The 17522-nt window shown below is 36.4% G+C and overlaps 1 protein-coding gene across 2 annotated transcripts in view; it reads left to right on the top strand.

Moving 5' to 3' along the window:
• Positions 1 to 4622: 4622 nt before the first annotated feature.
• The window catches only part of LOC135105872 (uncharacterized), a 26922-nt gene continuing 14022 nt past the window's right edge, over positions 4623 to 17522 (top strand). The window contains exons 1-16 of one of the 2 annotated variants that reach the window (XM_064014509.1): positions 4623 to 4679; positions 5035 to 5189; positions 5345 to 5503; positions 6137 to 6346; positions 7095 to 7229; positions 8607 to 8715; positions 9485 to 9621; positions 10053 to 10266; positions 10439 to 10671; positions 11005 to 11205; positions 11464 to 11593; positions 12197 to 12324; positions 12950 to 13085; positions 13694 to 13779; positions 16921 to 17041; positions 17288 to 17492. In XM_064014509.1, the coding sequence (XP_063870579.1) occupies positions 5040 to 5189; positions 5345 to 5503; positions 6137 to 6346; positions 7095 to 7229; positions 8607 to 8715; positions 9485 to 9621; positions 10053 to 10266; positions 10439 to 10671; positions 11005 to 11205; positions 11464 to 11593; positions 12197 to 12324; positions 12950 to 13085; positions 13694 to 13779; positions 16921 to 17041; positions 17288 to 17492 (2354 nt within the window). In that variant the 5' untranslated portion in view covers positions 4623 to 4679; positions 5035 to 5039. Of the gene's footprint in view, positions 4713 to 5034; positions 5190 to 5344; positions 5504 to 6136; positions 6347 to 7094; positions 7230 to 8606; positions 8716 to 9484; positions 9622 to 10052; positions 10267 to 10438; positions 10672 to 11004; positions 11206 to 11463; positions 11594 to 12196; positions 12325 to 12949; positions 13086 to 13693; positions 13780 to 16920; positions 17042 to 17287; positions 17493 to 17522 lie in introns of both variants that reach the window. The other variant, XM_064014508.1, reaches the window with a different exon arrangement.

The following is a 17522-nucleotide window of genomic DNA, read 5'->3' as shown; positions in this document are numbered from 1 at the left end:
TGATTAAGATATTATAGGATCACTGTTTTTTTTTTTTGTAAGAGGGGTTCTGGCCAAGGGTATAAAAAAGAAGGCAAAAAAAAATAAGGCCCTTTGAAGATGTCATTCCAAAAGAGAATTGTTCAAAAAGAATTTATCCAAAATTATGAGGCATCTTGAAACCTTCCTCTTGAAAAAGTTTAAGTCATAGGCAGAAGGAAATATAGAATCAGGCAGAGAACTTCAGAGGTTACCAGTAAAAGGGATGAAGGACTGAAAATACTGGTGAATTCTCGCATTAAGGAGGTGAAAAGAATAGAGATGAGAGAAAGTAGAAAGTCTTGTGCAGTGAGGGTGCAAGGGAATGCATGCATAGATTGCTAAGAGAATAAATCACAGATGAGTGCTTTTTGTTCATCTAGAAGAAACAAGAGTGGTTGAAATCACTTACAGATCAAGAACAGACCATAGAAGCAATAGAGAGAAGTTTTAAGGAAGCACTGGACCACAAGGCCCAAGAATATAGGCATGAAAGGCATACATGTGAGAGGAAATTAGTTATATATAACTTTGTAATAAATCATTGCCAAGATGATTTACATGAACTACAAGATGATTTAATATTGCCACTGTGAAGACTTAACTTTAAATAAAGTAGTGGCCATTATATTGTGAGGGAAGTGAATAGAAACATTAGGTGAGTGAAATATAATGGAAGTTCACTCTTGGTAAATTTGTTTGTAACAAACCAAAAGGTGGCAGCAGATGGTGCCGGATGAGCTGCACCACATGACGACTGTGCAATTTCACAGCCACAGGCACAGAGGTAATCTGGCAACTAATGAACCAATTCACAGAGTAGTATTTTCTATATGAAACATGTTACTTTTTGTCATGGTCTGTTGTGAGAGACAGCTGATAAAAGCAAGGAAAAGAACAAAAGGAAAAACTGTTCATTCCTTATCTTGTTTTTTTTTTTTTTTTTCCAAGCTACGTTTGCATGTCCAGCACAAGGAAAGTTATATAGAAATTATGAAATTTAAGCCTTTTGCTGGTATTAGTGCAAAAGATATGAGAAGGCTGCCTTGGCTCCTTCTCCAGGCCTCTTCATGGTTGTGAATGAGGGTGGGTTGCTACTGTTGGTGTGTTTGAAGAGAAGGATGAAAAAATGCCAGAGAAAGTGGCCATTCAGGTACTGAAAATATGCAGAAACATTGATGAAAATGTAAACGAGATGCAAAAAAGTGAGAACTGGTTAATATATAATCTGTTGTCATGGATGGCTTCTCTTATGTAGGGATATAGATGTAGCAGATGTATGAATGTGGTAACATGTGGAGAATAAGTGAACAACAGTAATTACCAGAATTTTTTAATTTTTTCCCAACATGCAAGGTGAAATAAAAAATTAACTTTACTTTTTTCTACATATATAAACATCTACCTGAGGAGGGATGGGAGAGGATGGAGAAAGCTACTTATAGATTCCTTTAGTGAAAATGTTAAAACTTTTTGAAGGGTGCCCATCTCCTTATCATCACCCCTAGTTGTTCATTTTGTGGGTTCACATCAAGAAATGCCATGTTCACATCACTGATGTTTATGTTTTAGTAGAAAGGATAATAACAGTATAATAAAGAAAAAATCCATATGCCTGTTTCTTGTAAGTGGGAATATAAAATTTCCATAAGAACTCACAACTTTTCTCTCATCCATTTTAGTTCTTGTTCATATGATAAAAGGAACACTAGTACAGAGGTGTAGTATGCTCTCCTTTGTTTAAAGAAGGAAAAATTGCAGTGCTACAACAACTAAAGAAAATGAAAAAATAAAAAAGATAAATGAAAAGCTCTTTTTTTACAGATGGCAAATATGTAATCCTTTCCAGGTACATTTTCTTTAACATCTGAGTGGAATTAATAACTCAAAATGTTGTTTCTAAACATCACTTACAGTTGTTGTAAGGGATAAAATTGAATGATTCAGAAACCTATAAACTGCTGCCTGCCCAAAGCAGAAACCCACAAAGGAGTTGCTGTAACTATTTTATGTAGGAGGGACACTGACCAAGGGCGACAAAAATCCAATAAAAATAAAGGCCCACTGAGTTGCCAGTCCCTGAATAGGATCCAAAGAGGTAGTAAAAAAATTGAAGGATTGAATTGATGAATAAGTGTCTTGAAGCCTCCCTCTTGAAGAAGTTCAAGTCATAGGAAGGTGGAAAGACAGAAGCAGGCAGGGAGTTCCAGAGTTTACCAGAGAAAGGGATGAATGTTTGAGAATACTGGTTAACTCATGCATTAGAGAGGTGGACAGAATAGGGGTGAGAGAAAGAAGAAAGTCTTGTGCAGCGAGGCTGCAGGAGGAGGGGAGGTATGCAGTTAGCAAGATCAGAAGAGCAGTTAGCATGAAAATAGTGACAGAAGATAGCTAGAGATGCTACATTGCGGCGATGAGAAATAGGCTGAAGAAAGTCAGTTAGAGGAGAGGAGTTGATGAGATGAAAAGCTTTTGATTCCATCCTACCTAAAAGAGCAGTATGAGTGGAACCCCCCCAGACATGTGAAGCATACTCCATATGTGGATGGATAAGGGTGTTGTACAAAGTTAACAGCTGGGGGGGTTAGAAAAACTGGCAGAGACGTATCAGAATGCCTAACATCATAGAAGGTGTTTTAGCTAGAGATGAGATGTGAAGTTTCCAGTTTAGATTATAAGAAAAGGACAAACTGAGGATGTTCAGGGTAGAAGAGGGAGACAGTTGAGTGTCACTGAAGAAGAGGGGATAGTTTTCAGGAAGGTTGTGTAGATGGAGGAATTGAGTTTTTGAGGCAATGAACAATACCAAGTTTGCTCTGCCCCAATCAGAAACTTTAGATCAGAAGTCAGGCATTCTGTGGCTTCCCTGCATGAACTGTTTACTTCCTGAAAGGTTGGACATCTGTGAAAAGATGTCAAAAAGTGCAGGGTGGTATCAGTGTAGGATTGGATAGGACAAGGAGTTTGGTTTAGATCATCGATAAATAATAGGAAGAGAATGGGTGACAGCACAGAACCCTGAGGAACACCACTGTTAATAGATTTAGAAAAACAGTGACCGTCTACCACAGCAGCAATAGAACGTTAAGAAAGGAAACTTATGATGAAGTTACAGAGAGAAGGATAGAAGCCATAGGAGGGAAGTTTGGAAATCAAAGCTTTGTGCCAGACTCTATCAAAAGCTTTTGACATGTCTAAGGCAACAGCAAAAGTTTCACCAAAATCTCTAAAAGAGGATGACCAAGGCCACTCATCAGTAGAGCGGCCTTGACGGAACCCATACTGGTGATCAGATAGAAGGTTGTGAAGTGATAGATGTTTAAAAATCTTCCTGTTGAGGATAAATTTAAAAACTAGATAGGCAGGAAATTAAAGCAATAGGGTGGTATAGATAGGCAGGAAATTAAAGCAATAGGTGGTAGTCTGAGGGATTGGAACAGTCATCCTTTTTAGGAACAGGCTAAATGTAGGCAAACTTCCAGCAAGAAGGAAAGGTAGATGTTGACAGACAGATTATATGCACAATGACATGTGCTGCAACATTATCAGTGGGTTGTAACATTTCTTGACCAGACAGATAAGAATCACACCTGACACATGTTAGGTTCAGGTAATATCTCCCAGCCTCTGCAGCTGTTGTCTCTCAAGGGACAGTGTGTTACAAGTTTACTTTACAAGCAGTATATTATGAATCTGCATTTTGTTCTGCTTTTGGCTGGACAAAATTAAATGTTGTACTATATATTACTAAAGAACCACTGGCTTGAGTCTATTAAGGTATGTGTGCTTTGAAATTTTAAAGTATGGAAGTCTTCACAAAATGTTCATTGATTGTACAGTATTTTCCCATAGAATCCATGATGACCTGGTTTATTCTGCTTATTTGATTTCTTTCAGTTACCTGATCACATAAATGTAAGCATGAGGTCATAATCCTTAAGGACTTCTCTTTTTTTTAGAGGATTGTGATCTGGAATTGCAGGCTCTTGGGAAAAAAAAAAAAACACTATCAGCAGAGCATTTATCAAGTGACATGACTTGGATTTATCAACTACTCCTTTCAAACATGTACACTCCCTGGAAGTGTAACCCAGCTTCCTAATGTTGCTATTCCATATTCATAAAAGATTAGTTATCACATTTTTTTATTCTTTATCAGTAAATATTAAAAGTTGTGTGGCTGTCAGTAGTGCTCATGGAGATATTCATCAAAATGATGTAAAAGATTTTGTTAGTCTCTTATTATCAAATAACCCTTTTTTAAGAAAACAAGGTTATTTCAACATACAACAGTAAATCCATATCAGCCTGTTTTATGTTTTGTTATTTTGTTATATTTAATAATTAATTTAGAAAGAATAAAAGTGTCAATTGTGAGATGTGTAAAGCAGGATATAAGTAACTTACTGGTTTTGTAAGTGGAAAGAATTAATGAGGAAAAACTAAATGTGCAACAGTTAAGAAACCAACAATTTCTTCAGGGAAGAATTTTAACTTTCTGGAAGTATTCCTGTGAAGTAAGTTCCTGGAAATAATGGCATATCAGAGATATGAGAATTGATAAAGATACACAAGACAGCTGGCATCATTCACATCTTATAAAACCAAGATGAAATGTTAAGCCAAGCTTAGACCAGCAGCATTCTACCATCAGGCATCTGGTGTGTTTGTAGTGTCTTCACTTCATCCTTTTTGTGAGCCATTTTACTTCAAGTACTCAGCAAAGACCACAACTGAAAGGCTCCCACTCCCCTCCCCTCTTGCCCCCCCCCCCCTCTCTCTCTCTCTCTCTCTCTCTCTCTCTCTCTCTCTCTCTCTCTCTCTCTCTCTCTCTCTCTCTCTCTCTCTCTCTCTCTCTCTCTCTCTCTCTATTTTATTTTTTATTTATTTTGGTATACTGAGTAACATTTTTTATTTATTTATTTATTTTTATCTATTTATTTATTTATTTTTATTTTATTTATTTATTTATTTATTTTTTTTTTTTCACCACTCATCCTATTTACCATTTTGCAGAGAAAATGCATCTGTCATTGGTGGCTGTGTTTGTGTTAGCAGCAATACTGCAGCCAATCAATGCATTCCTTCCAACTAGCCTTAACTATTCTGATCCTAAGTTGGAACCCTTCTTCTGCCCAGAGCATATGAGTGGAATTACTTGGGACCATAAGGTGAGAAAATATATATATATTGGTTCATGAATCTGTGATAAGATAATAATTTTGCATTTATTTCTTTGAGTATTTGCTCTGTAACTTCACTTCATATATTTGATCATATACTAACAACACAGAGTAAAGCTTGACTCTTCTTGTTCCTGTTTTAGGCCATCACAAGGGAGGCATTGAGGCGGGAAGTCCGCCGCTTTCTCCTTGAGACTGTCTCAACCACCAACCAGACATTAACAATTCCTGAGGACGCCTCTCTTGTCGAGATCTTCAGTGCATATTATGGTCCCATCGCCTCGCCCATCCGCTTCATCAAGGTATTCAGTAGTTTTTTCTCACATGAGTTCACTGTCATAATCAATGACCTGTTTCTTCAACCATGTTGGGTAAATAATTATAGAGAAATCATTGTCATCCTGTATAGGACAGCTAGAAGGTAGAATTGATTTGACTGCAGCATGCCAAACTCATATCGATGATGTATGGCAAGAGACAGGATATTGTAGTTCAGCAACAATAATTTATGCCAGCAGCTGTGTCTCATGAGTTGTCTGTATTATATCAGGGCTTCTTTCATCCAAACCCAGTGTTGGTTGAACTAGTTTTAACATGGGTGTCCCTGCTGCCATCAACCACATGTTAAAAAGATATTCAGATATTAGGATAGGTTTGCAATATAAAATACCTTCAAAAGCCTTCCTAAATTGTGAACTGCATTTATCTATATATGTCTGTCTATAGATAGATAGGTAGGTAGGTTGAAAGATAGATAGATGGATGTAACAGATGTTCTTAAGAATTCCCTCTGGGGATAGTCTTCAAGAGATGTCTTATTTATTTTTGTCCTTCATTGCCACATACATGTGCATTATCCCCCCAACCACTTCACCCTTTGTACTTTAACCTTCACTTGACACATCAGATCTGTTATACACACTTCAATTACACAGGCTGTGAACAGTATAACTTGGAGTAATGCTATGACTGAAGCTGCTGGACACCTGAGATTCCAGACAGCTTACCACATGGATGGGGAGAGTCTGCTGGAGGGCCACATGCTCCTTCAGGGACGTTACCATGAGCTTGTGAGCACCATTGCTGTGGATGAAGCCTACACTTTTGCTAGGCAACTCCTGGGCACATCTCTAAATAGCATTCAGGTGAGAGTGCAGTCTGAAAGTGTGCAAGTAATGCTGCTTTATATATTGGTTCATGAAATCTGTGATAAGATGATAATTTTGCATAGACCTCATTGTTGATTAATGTAACCATTGGATACTTAAGGGTTCACACTCTTCATTGTTGTATATAATTGCAACAGAACACAACTAAAATTTAGGTTTTCTATGTTTGCTGCAACATTAAAGCTGATACATTATCTGTTTGAATTTAGTAAGGACCTTCAGTGTTGTGAAAATTCTGTAGATATACAAAGTACTAACTTTGAGAAATTTGTTGACCATGACTAGTTTTAGTAAGATGAAAAGAAAAATATTAAGTATTGTGTTGCTTTATTTATTGGTAAATATATATATATATATATATATATATATATATATATATATATATATATATATATATATATATATATATATATATATATATATATATATATATATATTAAGAACATTACCACAATAAGGTAAGAGAATCCAAAGTATTTTACCTCTTCCATTCATGTGCGTATCTTAAAAAAAGGAGAGAGAGAGAGAGAGAGAGAGAGAGAGAGAGAGAGAGAGAGAGAGAGAGAGAGAGAGAGAGAGAGAGAGAGAGAGAGAGAGAATTTCATGAGTGTTGCTGATGTAATGGAATATTGTGCACTTGTTTGGTGTTTTCCTCTGTCTTGCAGAAGGGTTTCACTCACTTTTCTCTTACATGAAGCTCACCTTTCCTTCTTATGCTCAACAGGACTTTTACTCTCAAACAACTTGGGTGGAGCTGGGACGGGATGGAGCGCTGGAGGGGTTGGGGTTGCCAGGGTCTGACCTGGGAGAGGTGGCAGGCCCAAGCGACCCAACGTGTACAGACTGTGCCTCTACAACAGTAAGATGTGCTCCCACATTTTGATATCACATGGTTTATTATGCGCTCTATTAATCTAAAAGGAACTTATATAAATGCAATCATGATGTAGTTTTCTTAGGGGATGATGTTACTGTATGTTTTCTCCTTGACACATTCTTTGCAAAGTAGAATAAATACAGTAGGGTACGCGACAACAAACACGATTCGTTCCAGTGTAGCATTCGTTATGGAAAATGTGCATTATGGTGACTGAAGAACTTATGGGAAATAATTAATTAGTTCCAGGGAACCAGAAAACAATATAAAAAGATCCATAATTCTCAAAAGAAATAAATCAAAATAAGCACATTTACACTACTGCATTTCAGATAACACAACAAATATATACTGTACCCTCCTGCCTAGTCCTAAATTCTTACCATCCTGGGTTTTGTGCATTATCATTCAAGTTATGCACTGATTTGACAAGTATCAATCACATTTACTCACTGTTGGCGTCACACATATACATACACTAACCCCCATAAGATGGAGCCATTCTCTCTCTCTCTCTCTCTCTCTCTCTCTCTCTCTCTCTCTCTCTTCTCTCTCTCTCATCTCTCTCTCTCTCTCTCTCTCTCTCTCTCTCTCTCTCTCTCTCTCTCTCTCTCTCTCTCTCTCTCTCTCTCTCTCTCTCTCTCTCTCTCTCTCTCTCTCTCTCTCTCTCTCTCTCTCTATCTCTCTCTCTCTCTCTCTCTCTGAAGTAAGAACAATCCTAAGGATTGCTAAATAGGAAGAGATTGATTGAGAATAAAAATGGAATTACGTACTATAAGATTGAGAAAGAGTAAGAAAGGATAAAGTGAAAATGACATTATACAAATGAGGGGTGGAGAGAAAGAGTAAGGTATCACTCCCTTGTCCCTTATCTTTGACAGATAATGGGGAGGGGAGGTGATGGGGAGGGAGGTTTGAAACAAGAAGAAAGGAAAAATGGGGAGGAAGGGACAGGCGCCAAAATAGGTAAGCAGCAGCTCACACAGCTAGTGAGTTAGTCATGAGAGTCTTAGTTTGTTATTACAATTAAATTTTGATTAAAATTTCAGTGCTTGCACGAATGGCAAGTTCACCTTGCCAGTTTTGGTTCATTATTTCAATTAAACATTTATTCAAATTCCAGTGCTTGCATGAGAGGTGAGTTCATTATGCCAGTTTTGGTTTGTTATTCTGATTTGATGTTTATTAAATTAATAATTTCAATGCATTATTGCAGTTGTATGATGTAACGACCGTGTGTTGTCATATACTTTACTGTATATTGATATAAAAGAATTAATCAATTTAAGAAATGAATGAGAGCAAAACTGTGAAAGCTGTAGATGCATGTATGTAATCTGGAATTGCCTGACCTGACAGGGAGAATGCAGGGACAATGTGATTCCAGGAAGTCTGCTATCAAGTGGCTATTATGAATATGATGCATTTGGTGCTGCAGATTTTATTGTCCACAAGCCAAAAGATGCTGGTAAGGATCATTACTTTTGGATATTTTTTACTAAATTTTTTAAGAAGAGCTCTAGCCAAGGCAACAAAAAGAGTGAAGAAAAGCTCTCTGAAGGTGCCAAACCCTAAAGGAGACAGTAGAGGCAGGTCCAAAATTACTTGGAAACCTCTTGAAAGAGTTCAAATCATAGGCAGGAAGAAATACAGAAACAGGCAGGGAGTTTCAGAGTTTACTAGTAAAAAGGATGGAAGACTGAGAATACTGGTGGGCTCTTGCATAAGGGAGGTAGACAGAATAGGAGTGTTACATACACGTTTCCCCTAACCTGGTGCCACACTGCACCAGACTTATAATAACATGTCAGGTATATAGTCATATTTTTCCTGGTCTGACCAACAAACATTTCCTTTATTCCATCCTTAGGAAGGAATTTGTAGGAATAAGGAATGAAGATGGAAATATAAAGTAATGTATTTTTTTCCCCAATGAATGCAACACCTCTAGGAGGACTCGTATACACACAAATAGTGATTGTGATTTATTTGTGAGATTGGATGACATATTAATATTCTGTTGTTTAAGACAGGTAAAAATCATTGTAGCTAATATGGTTTATTGTTAAATATGGTACCATACAGACATAGACACAATATTAAAGAATACATACATACATCTACTGTACCATTAAATAAGTATCCTTGTATATTTGATGTGTAAGTCTGCATATTACAAGGACATGTCTTTATATTCATAATGTTTCAGTATCTGAAATCATTGAATATTTCACCAGGCAAATGTAGCCATGGAAGTGTGATGGACTCTTCTGTGACCAAGGCAGCTACAGGAGGCATCAACAAAGAAACTTCCTCACCCTGTTTTTCTCCCCACCACCACCTCCACCAGCAGGCTGTGGAAGCTGCTATTTCAGTGAGTTTATCCTTTTGTGATGTCATAGCTTCTCAGTATAGTATAATGATCAAATTAAAGTTATAGCTTAAAACATTTTATTGGGTAGAAAATCTGGTTGCAACAGTTTCCCAGGAAAACCACATAATTCTTTGTACTCTTATTGGCTGATACTTGATACATCAAAGTGTTCATAAATTTATTTAGAAATGCTTTTTCTAGATTTAATACCATAAATATGTAGAGAAAAGCAAATTTATTATATGTACTAGTAATTAATCATGAAACTGATTTATGGATATAATAATACAAAGCCTTTTTTTGGTTGGGTATGTAACTCGTAGTACTGAGAGTCATTGTTTAATGTTTTTAATATATTTGTACCACAAGACTTTTTTTTTCCAAGATGTGTGTGGCTCTAGTATGAAAAAATGTACATTGTCACTTTTCAGGCTAGTGAGTTGTATCTGAGTCACCTGCGAGACTCTATTGGTGATGAACACTTCCATAACCTGCTGGATCTCTACCCGGGATCAGCGCTGTCCATCATCATTGACACCACAGGTTCCATGACATACGAGATTGCAGCAGTGAAGGAACAGTCGCGGCTCATTGTGGAAAAAACTCATCCAGAGCTTTATGTCTTAGTGCCTTATGCTGACCCAGGTAAGGAATGCTGGTATCTCAAACTGATAAAAACTGTTAATCATACAAGGAGATGTTCTATCTAAATAGGACCATTGTCACTCTTGTTTTCATATACAGTACTGTTCACAATCAAGTAAAGACTGTTGTAGATGGACCTTGTCTATTACAATGTGTGTTCTTGGTTTTCCAGGTTATGGGCCAGTCACAGAAACCTCAAACTCTGCAGAGTTTCTGGAGGAGCTGGACAAGCTTGAGGCATTTGGTGGATGCTGTTGTTTGGAGGAAAAGTTTTGGCATGGGCTTCAGTTGGCACTTGCTTACACTCCAGACTACTCTAATATATACTGCTTCACAGATGCAGGAGCCAATGATGCTGAATTGATGGAGAGTGTCCTTGCTTTAGCAATATCAAAGCATTGTAAAGTGAGTAGCCTTTTCTTTTTTCATAGATAGCAAAGTAATGCAATATTCTTATAAGGGATGAAAGAAAGGCCCAGGATTGAAGATCATGTGTGTAGGAAAGTGTAGTGTAGAGGTGGAGTTCATTGATGCATCTGTCAGGCAAAAATGTAATGAAAATACTTTTTAAATAGTATTAGAAATACAGAGTAAGTGTTTGAATTCAAGTAAAGGCAAATAAACATTGTAATGGATAAAGCAAAACTGAAAACATCTGTGGTGTGTGATAAATCATAAATGATAGACTTGAAAACTGAATGTTTCAATTTTAATAATATTATTTTCCTTGATTTTTAGGTGACAATAGTTCATAGCAACAATGAGAGAAGCAAAGCCAGTGAAGAGACACAAGCCAGTGATTGTGTTGGATACGAAGTGTCAGGAGTGGAGGAGTACAAGCAGTTGGCAATCCTCACAGGGGGAACTTTTGTTGAAATTGACAAGTTTGATGTGGATGATGTTTTGGGCATCATGAATGAAGGAGTTCAGGAAAATGAGGTAAGGAAAAGAAAACAATGTATGGGTGTGTACAATTAGAGGAAATTACAGTATATTTATTTTCAGTTAGATTTCAATAATTAAAGGGAAGTTGCAAGGTATTTTAAGAAAGGATTGCAAAGGATTGTCATTTTTTTTTTAGTTTATTTTGCTTGGTAGTCTTTTCCTATATGACTGTGTTATGCTATACTCAAGATGAAAATTCTTGCATGTGATGATATACAAATGCAGACTTTTATTCTGTGTTGTGAACATCAGGTGACTCTTCGCGTGCTGGACAAAGTAGTGGGAAGACAGAACCTCAGTTTTCCCGTGGATGACTCCATCAGCCTGTTTGGAGTGGTCCTTAGTGGAGATATACAGCATGCTGTCCTCAGCCACTCTGCAGGTCTGAATTTTTATGCACAAATCCATGCATGCAAACACACACACATACACACACTACATATCCATTCCATTAATCTAAAAACATTTGGAGTCAAGATGATGAAGTAAAAATTCATGGTAAGAATGAATTGTTAATGTTTTACAAGGATAAGGAAATCCTTGAAATTCTATTGGATACACTTATTTATAACTTGACATTCACTGAAATTTATTCTTGATTAGATGCCACATGAAGCATTTTTATAAGGTGAATGGCAGTATCCTTGCCTTGATTCATCTTCACATTTGGAATTAAAGTAATAGATTAGTGTTTGAATCATCATGTAGTTCATTCTTTGGGAGATACCACTCTGACATACAGTATTCAAGCCTGTACTTCTAAAATGGAAAATTACTGTTTAAAATATTATGAAAATTCTCCCTTGATTTGCTATTTGTCAATTTCAACTTTCCATCTTACACCTTTCTAGTTCTGGAAAATTGAGTTTAATAAATTAATTGCATCTATTACAATGTTTATTTGCCTTTACTAGAGGCATAACAGTGCATTTGTGACTGCTGAATTTTGGGTATTTTGTATTAACTCCATGTTCTTGCTCTTCAGGTATTTCATACAACCTAATGAACCAAGAGACGCTGGAGGGGAGTGAGCGGGTGGAGATAGTTTCTTACACAACTTCCTTCAAGTCAATCAGATTCAACAACCAGTCTATTGGTGAATGGACTCTTAAGGTAAGACATGTATCCTTTGTTACTAATATTCACTATTTTATTTTATTTTATTTATTTATTTATTTTATCTATTTATTTATTTATTTATTTATTTATTTATTTATTTATTTATTCATTTATTTTTATCTTACTGGTGACCACATTATGTTGCTCATGGTTCAAAGACTTCAAAATATTTCTTAATTTTTAGGACAATACATATACATGTGTTCACTGGCATATCTCTCATTAACAGACAGGAAATATGTATACTGTATCATATCATTTATTTCTTTAATAGATTTATTAATGTTTTTTGTGGAGTCCAGAATTATTTTTCCCCACCATTCCTCATCAGCTTTCTTGTTTTCTTTTCTCATATTTCTCTTCACATCCGTACATTTACTATTGTACTTTTCAGCTTTTTATTGCTCTTACACAAATAATGTATCTCTCTCTCTCTCTCTCTCTCTCTCTCTCTCTCTCTCTCTCTCTCTCTCTCTCTCTCTCTCTCTCTCTCTCTCTCTCTCTCTCTCTCTCTCTCTCTGTCTCATGCTGCCATCTATAAATTCATTAATAAAAAGGCAGTGCATAAATAAAGATAATAAAAAGTTTGGCACAGACTGTGATCCCTATATTTCCACAGCTGGATGGAGAGTCCTCAGAGTTCACAGTTGCTGTCACTGCCATCTCCAGTCTGTCCTTTCTGGCTGAGTTCTGTGAATTAGAGTTATCTCCTCCTCGGCCTGGGTATAGAGTTGTTCTGGGATATCCCATCTCAGGTAAGTATTTTCATCCCTTTCTGTTGTCCTGAATTTTCATGAACTTGATATATTTATCTTATCACTTCAGCACTAAAGTCACTTGTTTTATTGTGCCTTAATCTTCATTTAATGATCTTGATATAGAAATTTGTCACATGGATGAGCCTCAATACACTTCTCACTTTGACCCAACACAGTTTATCACTACTTGTCTATCTATCTATCAATGTACAGTATACCTAATGCCTGTTCCTAGGAAATCAACCCAAAATAGAATAGCTGTGGCAGAAGACTCCATTTTTATCTGTCCATGCATTCCCTCCTTGCATGCCTGTTTTCTTGCATACTCCAACACTCGTATTTTATTGGAGGTTATCTTCTTGTACCACCACATCTGCCATACCTGTGTGCACTTCGTTTCACTTTTTGCCTTTTTTATGACCTTTCTACATTAGGGTGAAATAAGTCTGCTTAACTTGATGCTCCAAAAAGGTCAAGGAAAGAGACAAGGGATTGCCTAGTTTAGTGATTGTTAAGATAGCAATTTTATCTTGTCTACAGGTATTTCTACAACAATATATGTACTGTATCATGTTTTCCTGAATCCAAATCATCTTTCTGTTCAGCATTGCAGTACTACATTGAGGTGACACTCATTGGATATGTGGAGACGCAAGTACAGTCAGTCAGTGGCATCACCTTTGTCACAGAGGTTAGTTGTGTAAATGTACACACACACACACACACACACACACACACACAGACAGGAAATGCAAAAGGAAGTGTTGAAGTGCCTAGACAACATGATAAGGAAGGACAGTAAAATACTACTAGTGGGTGACTTTAACTGCAAAAATGTAAGCTCAGAGGAGATGGAAGTTAATGGAAATGCTGGACCATGGAGTGAAGAAATGCTACAATTAGCCATGGTGAATACAATGGACCAATGGGTGGAGGAATTTACAAGATACAGAGGGGAGGAGGAACCATCTATACTAGACTTAGTATTCAAAAAAAAAAAAAAAAAAAAAAAAAACAGAGCCCAGTCTAATCATTAAATACTTAAACCCAATGGGAAAAACTGACCATGTGGTGTTAGAAGTGGTACTGCAAGATTGGGAGGTTCTACCATGTAAGGAGGATTATAAAAATGGGAGACTAAATCACGCAAAGACAAATTCTTTGGGAGTATTGATTGAAAGGGACTTATGGAAGGCAAGACAATGCAAGAGAAATACGAAACATTCCTGAAAAAGTACAATGAGGGTGTGCAGAAATATGTACCACACAGTGTATCAGTGATCAGTGTTTGAGGGACATCAAGAAGTACATTTTTCCACATAGAACTGTGGATATCTGGAATGGTCTAAATGAGGAGGTTGTTACAATACCAAACGTGCATAAATTTAAGGAAATTTTGGATAAATATAGATGTAGAGACAGGACACTATGAGCCCTGCTCGAACCCTGTATTATACAACTAGGTAAATACACACATGCACACACACCCACACATACACACACAACAGTACAGTATGGTATGCGACAACAAACATAATTCATTCCAATGTAGCATTTATTATGGCAAATGTGCATTATGGCAACTGAAGAACCTATGGGAAAAAAATAATTGGTTCCAGGGAACCAGACAATAATATAAAAAATTCCACAATTTAAAAAAATCAAAATAAGCACATTTACACTACTGCTTTTCAGATAACACACAAATGTATCCAGTAGCCTCCCAAGTTTCACACCTAGTCCTAAATTTTTACCATCCCAAGTTTTGTGCATTATCACCCCGAGTTTCGCACTGCTTTGACAAGTATTGGTCACATTTACCTGCTGTCAGCGTCATTCGTTTACATACAGTAAACCTCCATAAGTCAGAGGAGGGAGGTTTGAGACAAAAGAAGGAAGAGGAAAGGAAAAAAAAGCAAGTAAGGGACAGGCAATGGATAGGTGAACAGTAGCTCACACAGCTGGTAAGTTAGTCTTGCAAGTTTTAGTTTGTTATTCCAATTAATTTTTTATTGAAATTTCAGTGCTTGCACAAATGGCAAGTTTATCTTGCCAGTTTTGGTTCTTTATTCCGATTAGATAATATTTATTAAAATTCCAGTGCTCACATGAGTGGCGAGTTCATTATGCCAGTTTTGGTTCATTATTCCGATCAAATATTTATTAAGGTTTCAGTATGTTATTGCAGTTATAACAAACGTCCGTTGTTACATACCCAACTGTATATTGAATCAGTATATGATATCGTTAAGTGCTCAGTATCAACTGGAAGAGTGCCTAAGGAATGGAAGAGAGCAGACATAGCGCTAATTTATAAAAGTAGTAGAAAGAACTACTAAACTATAGACTACTATCAATGACCAGCATAGTATGTACAATCTTTGAAAAAGTGTGAATGAAGTAGTGGACAGAATTTCTAGAAAAACATGATATAATAACAGAAGAACAGTATGGCTTTAGACAAAAGCTATCATGTGTAACAAATTTGATGAGCTTTTATTTGAGAGTGACTGATATAACAGAGGAGAGGGATAGTTAGGTACACTGCATTTAGATCTAAAAAAAAATTTCTACAAAGTTCTCCACAGCAGGTTATTATGGAAGTTAGAAAATATAGGAGGATTGAATGGAAAATAAAAAAATTGGTTGGAAAGTTACTTAAAGAGAAGAAAAATGAGAACAGTGATAAAAGATGTAAAATCAAAATGGAGAAAAGTAGATAGTGGAGTACCACAAGGATCAATGCTGGCATCAATACTTTTCCTGATCTATACAAATGTTATGCCTGAAGGAGTAAAGAGTTACATGAGCTTGTTTACAGACAATGCAAAATTACAAAGATATATAAGAAATAACAAAGACTGAAATTTTACAAGAGGATTCAAATAAAATCTAAGATTGGAGTAAGAAATGGGAGATGGAATTTCATGTGAAAAAATGTCATGTAATAGAAATGAGAAAAAGTGAAGAGAAACCAAAATGAACATATGAAATGGGAAATGAAGAAATAATAAAAGTAAAAGGAGAAAGATCTGGGAGTGATAATACAGGATAGTCAACAGTCAGAGAAGCATGTAGAAAAGATATTCAGAGATATGTACATATAAAATAGTGAGAAATATTGGAACAGCATTCCACTACATGGATTGAGATATGATTAGAAAGATAATTACCACTATGATTAGGCCAAAGTTGGAATATGCTGGATCAATATGGTCTCCCCACAAGAAGAAACATGTTAAAAAACTAGAAAGGATACAAAGGATGGCAATAAAGATAGTTCCGGAACTGGAAGAATTAACATACGAAGGCAGGTTAAAGGAAACGAACCTGCCAACTTCGAAACAAAGAAAAGAAATGGAGATTTAATACTAATTTATAATAGAGTGGAAGAAAGATCATGAGAAACTGCTGCTAAGAGAAGTAGGAAATACCAGTTACACATGAGGACACAGCAAAAAACTAAGAAAAGGCAGGTGTTTGAGTAACATAAAGAAATTTAGTTTCGCACAGAGAAATGTAGAAGTTTGGAACAAGCTAATTGAGGATAGAGTATCAGCAGTGAGTGTGCACAACTTTAAGGAAAAACTGGACAAGTGTAGATATGGAGACAAGACCACATGAGCATAGCTCAGGCCCTGTAAATTACAACTAGGTAAATACACACACACAATGAAAAATAAACATATTATGCAAGTTAATACATGTATATATAGGAAAATATTGAGGATAGATTGAAAAGATTAAAAGTTAAAGGAAAATGCACCATGAGAAGTTAATATTTTGTGTGAACCAGCTGCTCTCATTTCTCTTTTTGTTTCTGTATGTCCAGAAAGGTGAAGCTAAGTCTCAAACCAAATACCACGGCCCAGTGGATGATCACTTCTATGTCTTGTCTGAGCCCTTCCCATCTGAGCCATGTTATGTACAGGTGGATGGAGTCCTCCACTCAGGTACATCAATTAGTCAGTATTAAGTGCCTGAAGTAAAACTGAATTATGAAGGATTTTTTACTTGTATATAATGTCTTGGACAAATACTTTTGATCTTTCAAAAGATAGCATTCAAAAGTAATGTGATGCATTACTTTTGATTTAAGGAGAGTAGAGAAACTACTTTGTAATTAAATTGTTTTGCCAGACAAAAATTTTTTACCATGCCCTGAAGAGAATTCAATAATAAATTAATCTTTACCACAGGTCAGACTTTTAGTCGCATCTTCCCAACAATGGTGACATCAGTTCAATGTTCAGTGGAGTTGGTGGTGGACAAATCTGTAATGGCAGCACATGCAGGGCAGAAAGCCACAGCCTATTTCATAGTGGAGAATTATGGTCCAGATGCAACCTTTGATCTCTTTGCTACAGATGAGAAAAAGTTTGTCTCACATTGGAGCCCCAAGACGTAAGTAAAGTTTTACCCCATGTTATTTGT

Source organism: Scylla paramamosain, chromosome 12, assembly GCF_035594125.1.
Source record: "Scylla paramamosain isolate STU-SP2022 chromosome 12, ASM3559412v1, whole genome shotgun sequence".
Classification (NCBI taxonomy): Eukaryota; Metazoa; Arthropoda; class Malacostraca; order Decapoda; family Portunidae; genus Scylla; species Scylla paramamosain.
This window is presented reverse-complemented; position numbering and strand designations above follow the sequence as displayed.